The following is a 9,454-nucleotide window of genomic DNA, read 5'->3' as shown; positions in this document are numbered from 1 at the left end:
AACAAATATAAGCAGGCCAGTGCGGCAGGAATCCGGAACCTTTTTTCTGCTGCAACTTTGTTTCTTTCGAATTGTATGGGCTGTAGAATTTTGATCCTGGTGGTCATGTGATTTTGATCAGCCTAGTTAGCTAACTGATAAAAAGTCAACATTTCATTCTGTAGTAGGTACATTTTTGTCGACTTTGCACAATAAGAGTTAGACTATAACTTATAATAATGCTGTTGGTGTTATCTGACGAACATAAGGAGCACCTGGGGTTTCTGCCAGAGGTGGACTCTGCGGGTAAATATGACTGTTAGCATGACAGCTAGCTAATGTTACCAGCTGTCATTAGACTAACTAAATCAACGCTAGATTCATTGTGTTTTAAAGTTATTAAACCAGCGAATACAGTGCAACATAGATTCATAGATTGTCCTGTATGTTATCAAGATGTTATTCTAGCTAACGTTCGCTACTTCCGTCTGCCTATAACGTTACTGTCCAGAAACAACCTAGCTACCGATACCCCTTGAGTGGATCTGAAATGACTAATGGGTATAACAATATGTCAAATGCCACTAGACTATCAGAGATCAAGGGAGTGCTCATATATAACCCTAGGCGGGATAGGTGCTATGTCCTTACATGTTCTGTTTTTAAAGGCGAATTGGCTGTGGCAGCCAAAATACTCAATCTAAACGTGAATCGATACTCAATTGTGGTACGGTTATAGAAACATAGTTCCCTTTACTTTCATATCACATTAAAAAAACAGTTTGTGGCGTCGGTCTTACGTTTATACACCGACACCGGTGTTCGGAGACGTAGATTCGCACCGGTCGTCCACTCGGTCTGTAATATGTCCGTGGGAGCCCAAATCCTATAAAAGTTGTGTAGTAATTTTAACCTTTTCATTTTTGAAAATGTATTTATCGCTGATATGGAATATACGTTCCTTGGGTTTCCAAAACCGTACCACAAGCGATGTGTATTAATATTTAGAGCAAGCTGGTCCGATAAGATACTTTAGTCAATAGACGCTATCAATGGGCGCTAACATAATTAACGTCTATGAATAGGGTAACAACTGAGTAACGTTAGGCTCCTTTAGTCCGTTATTGGGCTAGCCAGGGCAGCCGCCAGTGGGCTTTATGGCCCTACACTTTAACGCCCACTAGCTGCTGTCCAGCCTAGTGGTAGGCTAATGGTGATCTGGACCGGAGTCACAGGATCATTGCCACAAGTTTGAGGGGTAATATTTCTTGTTTTTCCTTATCAGTGGTTGGTGAATTTGGACGAATAGCGGTTGAGTTCCTGCGAAAGGGAACAAACCCTAAGATCTATGAGGGGGCTGCCAGTAAGTATCAGTTTCCAAGCTTGCATGATTCTTCCTACAAAACATTTTCTCCATGTAAAGCTGTCATTCCATTTCTTTGTTCAACATGTTTTACATGGTAGACTTGTAGCTGACTAGTTTCCCTTCCTCACTGTGTCCTTCAGGGAAGCTGAGTGTTGACGCAGAGACCGTACAGCATGGTGTGGAGGGACTCATGTACCTGCTCACCGAGAGCTCCAAACTCATGGTGAGTGGGTACCTAGAGCCTGCCCTATACCCTTCCTACACCTAACACACTGAGGGGTGAGAAGTTAGACAGAGGAGTGTGCTAGTCTCTAACTAGCACACTTACATTGAGGCAGCTCTCGGAAGAGTTCAGAATGAACTGCCATGTTAAGCCTGTTCTCTGCCTTGTGTATGTGTTGCAGATCTCTGAGGTGGACTTTCAGGACTCAGTGCTGGTGCTGGGCTTCACCGAGGAGCTGAACCACCTGCTGCAGCAGCTCTACCTGGAAAACAGGAAGGAGATCCGACACATCCTGGGTGAACTCACACCCTCACTGCCACACTACCACAACCTGGAGTGGAGGCTGGACGTGCAGGTACTCTGTTGTCCGTTTGTTTTCTCTGTCTGCACGTCTCTCTGTTGGTGTGTCTGCTTTTTTTGTGCGTGCAGGGTTGCTAAGTCTGCGGTTTCCCTGACAAATTGCGATACTTTGACAACGATGTCGCGGGTGAAAATGTATTGGTTGTGGGTTTTTGGCCTATTTCTAAGTTGCGCCGGTCAATCACAATTGCTGATCATTTGTTAAAATGCATTAGATTGACGGTAAGTCAGTCCGATTAGGCTGCCGGGGGGAAAAATACAATGTCTGTTGTTGACAAGCATATTCAGTTCATATCCATGTTATTAATATTTAATTTGATGAGTATGACCCCATCCTCAGCAGCCTATTTCAGCAGGCTATTGGGAAACACGTAACTCAAATTCGCCTCTCCTATTCATGTTACGGGGAGCCTTTGAGAATAACATTGAGGCTTACACGGTGACTGAGTTCATCAGGAAGTGTATAGGGGATGTTATTCCCACTGGGACTATTAAAACCTACCCAAACCAGAAACCGTGGATAAATGGCAGTATTCACGCAAAACTGAAAACGTGAACCACCGCATTTAACCATGGCAAGGTGACTGGGAATATGGTTGAATACAAACAGTGTAGTCTTGAAGCAAGTGGGGACAGCATACTGGAACAGGGAGAGATTGAATATGTCCGTAAACATACCAGCCAGCTGGTCTGCGCATGCTCTGAGGACGCGGCTGGGGATGCCGTCTGAGCTGGTACCCTGCGAGGGTTAACACCCTTAAATGTATATGGCAGGGTCTACAGACAATCACGGACTACAAAAGGAAAACCAGCCACATCGCGGACACCGACATCTTGCTTCCGGACAAGCTAAACACCTTCTTCGCCCGCTTTGAGGATAACACAGTGCCACCGACGCGGCCCGCTAAGAACTGTGGGCTCCTTCTCTGTGGCCGACGTGAGTAAGACAGTTAAACGTGTTAAACCTCGCAAGGCTGCCGGCCCAGACGACATCCCTAGCCGCGTCCTCAGAGCATGCGCAGACCAGCTGGCTGGAGTGTTTACAGACATATTCAATCAACCCTTATCTTAGTCTGCTGAGCCTACATGCTTCAAGATGGCTACCATTGTTCCTGTACCCGAGAAAGCAACGGTAACTGAACTAAATGACTATTAGCACTCACTTCTGTCATCATGAAGTGCTTTGAGACTAGTCAAAGATCATATCACCTCCACCTTACCTGACGCCCTAGACCCACTCCTATTTGCTTATCGCCCCATAGGGCAATCGTCAGCACATTTCCCTATCCCATCTGGACAAGAGGAATACCTATTTAAGAATGTTGTTCATTGACTATAGCTCCGCCTTCACCATAGTAGCCTCCAAGCTCATCATTAAGCTTGAGGCCCTGGGTCTGAACCCTGCCCTGTGCAACTGGTCCTGGACTTCCTGATGGGCCGCCCCCAGGTGGTGAAGGTAGGAAACAACACCCCCACTTCGCTGATCCTCAACAATGGGGCCTCACAAGGATGTGTGCTCAGCCCTCTCCTGTACTCCCTGTTCACCCATGACTGCGTGGCCAGACACTCCTCCAACTCAATCATCTAGTTTCCAGACGACACAACAGTAGTAGGCTTGTTTACCAACAATGACGAGACCGCCTTCAGGGAGGAGGTGAAGGCTCTGGGAGTGTGGTGCCAGGAAAATAGCATCTCAATCAATGTCAACAAAACAAAGGAGATGATTGTGGACTTTAGGAAACAGCAGAGGGACCCCCCCCCCCCCCCCCCCCCCCATCCACATTGATGGGACTGCAGTGGAGAAGGTGGAAAGTTTTAAGTTCCTCGGCGTACACATCACTGACAATCTGAAATGGTCCATCCACACAGACAGTGTGGTGAAATTTACCTTGGCCCCTCAAACTTTTACAGATGCACAATTGAGAGCATCCTGTCGGGCTGTACCACCGCCTGGTACGGCAACTGCACCGCCCGCAACCGCACGGTTCTCCAGAGGGTGGTATGGTCATCCCAACGCATCACCGGGGGGGGCACACTACCGGCCCTCCTGGACACCTACAGCACCCAATGTCACAGGAAGGCCAAAAAGATAATCAAGGATGTCAACCCTCGAGCCACGGCCTGTTCACCATCTAAAAGGCGAGGTCAGTACAGGTGCATCAAAGCTGGGACAGAGACTGAAAAACAGCTTCTCTATCTCAAGGCCATCGGACTGTTAACTAGCCATCATTAACCGGCTACCACCCGGTTACTCAACCCTGCACCTTAGAGGCTGCTGCCCTATATATATATATATATATATATATATATATATAGTACCAGTCAAAAGTTTTGACTACTCATTCAAGGGTTTTTCTTTATTTTTACTATTTTTTTACATTGTAGAATAATAGTGAAGACATCAAAACTATGAAATAACACATATGGAATCATGTAGTAACCAAAAAAGTGTTAAACGAATCAAAATATATTTTAGTCTTTAAAGTAGCCACCCTTTGCCTTGATGACAGCTTTGCACACTCTTTGCTCGTTCCTAATATTTATATTTCTTAATTCCATTCTTTTACTTTCAGATTTGTGTATTGTTGTGAATTGTTAGATACTACTGCACTGTTGGAGCTAGAGAACACAAGCATTTCACTACACCCCCAATAACATCTGCTAAATATGTGTATGCAATCCAATTTTGATTTGATAAATGATTCTGTCAATTTGAACTAAGCAAGCTGCTAAATCGTTCAGCCTACGTCTTGCCTAGGCTACTGTAGGCGATCTGAAATTAGATGCAGGCTGATTATAGCCCCTGATAGGACTACATCTCGTTTAGCAAACCATGGCAAAGGTGAATTACTATCATAAACCTAGATTTTAGTGTGTAGCCTATCCCTATTGAAACGACAAGTCATTCTCGTAGAACGGCCATTTTATACATTTCTTTAATTAATTATATTTTTTGTCTTAACATCCGGCACAATTGCCAGAAAATAGTTTTAACATTCGTTTTTTTTTGGAAGTTCATTCAAGTGTTTCTTGTGCAAAAGTTTTCGAGGTTCCTCTGTCCAACTCACTCCATTCTCCTGTTGGATTTATCTGTAGTTATGCACATGTGCAAAAGGGATTTATTTACAATTATAAACTGGGCTCGGGCCCGGAATGCTGATTGGCTGAAAGCTGTGTTCAATAAGACTATATACCAAGACTATATACCATGTGTATGACATGTTTTTTTTACTGTTCTAATTACGTTGGTAACCAGTTTATAATTGCAATAAGGCACCTTGGGGGTTAGTGATATATGGCCAACATACCACGGCTAAGGGATGTATTCTTGTGACATATTCAAATTTCTTTATTAGGTCACCTCCTAGCTCGCAATACGTTTTTGATGAAAACCAAATGTTGCTTCTAACGTCATTACAAGTTACGTCGATATTCCTGCCTGATAACGTCATGGAAAAAGAGTTTATTGAATAAATGCTGCAATTTTTGGGGGGGGAGAGGGGCTAGTTAGACCTGTGTGTGAGTGGAGTCTTTCTGTGTTTGTCTCTCTTTGATGGTACATCAATTCAGTTTGTAAAAAAAAAAGTCCCCCTCCCATCTTTCTCTTCTAGCTGGCTAGTCGTGCCCTCCGGCACCAGGTTAAGCCTACAGTGACTATGAAGCTGCACCTGGAGGAGAGTGGAGGTGATAAGAGCGCTAAGGTACTACAGACTGACCCTGCCACCCTGATGCACCTCATCCAGGAGCTGGAGAAAGCCCTAGCTGAGCTCAAGACCACCCATTGCCGCAGGATCCTACGCAACATCAAATAGGGACCTCCGACTGACACAACTATTGTCCGTTATTGAACTGGGACATCACTGATCTGGATGCGTGCAACATCAAATCCTTTGAACACGGATTCCTGTGCAACACCAAACAGGGTTCTATTCCTTGACCCCGGAACCCTATGTAAGAGCAAATAGGGTCCCCCCCCTGACATGAAATTATTTCTCAACTTTGAATTGAGCTCTGCCAGCAGAGGGCGCTACAGCTTACCCTGCATCAGGAATAGCAGGGATAGGAGATGGGCCACTATCACATAGGATAAAACTTTGTTGCCTGAAGTGCTTTGTCTCCTTTTTTACTTTCTGTTTGGATCAAGACCCATAGCCACAGAGTGTCTTGGAGTAGGAGGGCTTATCTAGGATCAGTTTAGCCTTTTAGATCATAATGAATCAGATTTATATGGACAGATCCTAGATCAGCTCTCACCTACTCTGAGACGCTTTGTGGACACAGGCCCTGGGAGAGCTGATCAGGAAAAGTGAAATAAAAATGGCAGAGGCCACCTGGGGTATGCTATCACCTGTTCAGTTTTATTCCGATCAGGGAGGGAGATGAGGCCACACTAAGGTGTTGTGATGTAGACATGTAAAGGCATTGCAATTCTAATTCACTTAGCTAATGGCAATCACAATAACCAGATCAGAATTAGGTGGGAGGTTATTTTGGGCATTTCTAATGTGGTATGTTGAGGTTACTGATGGATATTTTCTAACCTTGTGGAAACACAGCACTTGGCAAAAGCCCTCAGTTGTAATCATGCAGTGCTTTTGGGTTCAATTTCTTTGATCATTGAATTTGTTCACCTTCACATGTAAAAGTGTTAATTGTATTTTATATCACGTTTTTTGTGCTAACATTTTTTTTTGGGGGGGGGGGGGTAGCCTTGATTCTTTTCACGGACCAATTGACCCTTTGCTAAGCCCTGCCCCAGAATGTTGGGCAACCAATCGCATCACTCAAATGGATAGCAACTGTCGTCATGTCCGACTCGGACAAGCTCCTGTTTAAATCACATGAAATCCAGTGAGGACTATGGAAAAAAACAGTTTTCTTTAAAAACAACATTTTGCCTAAATGGCTAAATAACTGAACAGTGCAGCAGGAGTACTTGATACTGTGATTCCTGAAATACAGAGCCTGTTGATTGAGTATTTTTCAAATCTGAAATTATACTAATAACATTGTTTGCTAGTTCAGCTGGGTAGCAAGCTCTGTCTCATTGGTCACCAAAATGTAGCTGACGCTAGCTAGCTAGCCACTTAATATAACTTGTTTTCTCAATGCATGTTAGCTAGCTAAGTTAGCAATGTTATGAATACAACTCCTATCTGGTATCGACATCAGGATATGATTTGAAAGCGCTAGTTGGCTCCAAAGGGGGTTATAGTTTTGACTGCATGCTGACAGTAAATTCAAAGCCTTTCAGTGGCTAGCTGCACCACCTAGCATAATTTGATCAGGTTCTCAGGAAACAATTGTAATGACAGTCCCACTACAACATACCCAAGAGTTTCCTGATTAGCAAATGTTTATTTTCATTATGTATTAGAAAACACAGTTTGAGATCATTGTGAGGGGATGTCGTCAGTGGTTGAATGGGGAATTGGACAGCACTGGAAAATGTTTTCCGATGTTGCAACAGTAACCAAGGAGGGGGCGGGCATAGAGAAGGGTCAATTATGGAGGACGGTGAGAGAACACTGCACTGTATAATGTAGAGGATTCAGAATGTGTTCTTTCTGTTATACATCAAGTGTTTAATTTTTTGTTTTACTTCTGCATGTCTGACTAATGTATTCTTCTAGGATTTCTGATGATTTTTGAGTGGCTGAATGTTACTTTGAATTTTATAAAGCAAAGAAGTTAAAATGTTTACCTGCGACTCTTTCTTGAGCAACAGAGAACAGTATTTAGATATTGCCCTCTACTCATTTTTCAAAGACTGATGAAGTCAGGTTTTTGTGAGTTAATTTTTTGTGAACACATGCCTGTTCATTGGTTTATAATATTATTACTTCTCAAATAGGGAATGATTACACATAAATACCTCCATCAGCAAACTACAAAACAAAACAGCTACTTAGGCCAATCAACTCAACTTTGCTCCTCTTTTTATTTTGATGTATGTTATCGGTAAACCACCACTATCAGCAAAACGAAAGCAGAGACTTGACTGAGACCTAATTCAACTCCTATGGCAGTCTTAAGACACAGTAGGCTGGAGAATATAGTAGCTGGAAATGAACCTTTGCGGGGGTTGCCCGGCCCTATTCCTAATTACAGTACCTATCCCTCCTATGAAGTTCATACTGAATGGAATTCTAGCTGGGGGAAGGAACTAGGGGAGAAATGGAACTGGGCCAATATGGTGGCTGGAAAGTTACTGTAACTGTCTTGGCTCCAGACCATACCAGATAGAATTTGCCTCTAGGCACTGATCTTGGATCAGCTTACCCTCCCTTGCAATGTAGGGAAAAAAATTGAATTTGGCCTATATTACTATAGCCCATAGAAATGCATCGAATAAGACATTCAGAAATGTGGGAAAAAAACAGTAAAAAAATAAGGAATAAAGGTTTTGAAGTGTCTGTCCTACATCTAGGAGATATAATAAAGCATTTATATTCAACTAGGGAAGACTGTTAAGAACAAATTCTTATTTACAATGACGGCCCTGGAACAGTGGGTTAACTACCTTGTTCAGGGGCAGAACGACAGATTTTTACCTTGTCAGCTCTGGGATTCGATCTAGCAACCTTTTGGTTACTGGCCCAACACTCTAACCACTACAGACACCTGCCCTGAAATTATGCAGTACCATTCAACAGTTTGGACACACCTACTCATTCAAGGGTTTTTCTTTATTTTTGCTATTTTCTACATTGTAGAATAATAGGGAAGATATAAAAACTATGAAATAACACCTATGGAATCATGTAGTAACCAAAACAGTGTTAAACAAATCTAAATATTGTATTCCTTAAAGTATCCACCCTTTGCCTTGATGACAGCTTTGCACACTCTTGGCATTCTCTCAACCAGCTTCACCTGGAATGCTTTTCCAACAGTCTTGAAGGAGTTCCCACATATGCTGAGCACTTGTCTGCTTTTCCTTCACACTGCAGTCTCAACTCATCCCGAACCATCTCAATTTGAGTTTAGGTTGGGTGATTGTGCAGGCCAGGTCATATGATGCAGCACTCCACCTCCTCCTTGGTCAATTAGCCCTTGCACAGCCTGGAGGTGTTAGGGTTGTTGTCCTGTTGGAAGGTGAACATTCTCCCCAGTCTGAGGTCTTGAGCGCTCTGGAGCAGGTTTTCATCAAAGATCTCTCTGTACTTTGCTCTCCCAGTCCGTGCCACTGAAAAACATCCCCACAGCATGATGCAGCCACCACCACGCTTCGCCGTATGGATGGTACCAGGTTTCCTCTAGACGTGACACTTGGCATTCAGGCTAAAAAGTTTAATCTTGGTTTCATCAGACCAGAGAATCTTGTTGCTCATGGTCTCAGTTTTGTCAAACTCCATGCGGGCTGTCATGTGTCTTTTACTAAGGAGTGACTTCCACCTGGCCACTACCATGAAGGCCATTGGGTCAGGCCATCGGGTCAGAGTGATCATTGGGTTCTTGGTCACCCCCCGTTTGGCCCGAGCGGCCAGCCCTAGGAAGAGTCTTGGTGGTTCCAAACTTATTTA

General features: G+C 43.6%; 1 protein-coding gene across 2 annotated transcripts; it reads left to right on the top strand.

Annotated features, from left to right (window-relative positions):
* commd2 (COMM domain containing 2) lies at positions 1-7,629 on the top strand. Of its 2 annotated transcripts, none has more exons than XM_021604750.3 (5): positions 1-285; positions 1,265-1,342; positions 1,486-1,568; positions 1,750-1,923; positions 5,540-7,629. In XM_021604750.3, exons 1-5 carry the CDS (start codon positions 219-221, stop codon positions 5,738-5,740), a joined length of 603 nt encoding a protein of 200 aa, XP_021460425.1. In that variant the 5' UTR covers positions 1-218; the 3' UTR covers positions 5,741-7,629. The 2 variants fall into 2 exon arrangements, with proteins under 2 accessions (XP_021460425.1, XP_021460426.1); XM_021604751.3 differs by having other exon boundaries at positions 73-163.
* The last annotated feature ends 1,825 nt before the right edge of the window (positions 7,630-9,454 follow it).

The sequence above is a fragment of the Oncorhynchus mykiss genome, chromosome 5, assembly GCF_057628025.1.
Source record: "Oncorhynchus mykiss isolate SJ-2025 chromosome 5, ASM5762802v1, whole genome shotgun sequence".
NCBI lineage: Eukaryota > Metazoa > Chordata > Actinopteri > Salmoniformes > Salmonidae > Oncorhynchus > Oncorhynchus mykiss.
Note: the sequence above shows the minus strand (reverse complement) of the source record. Positions and strands in the feature narration are given on the sequence as shown.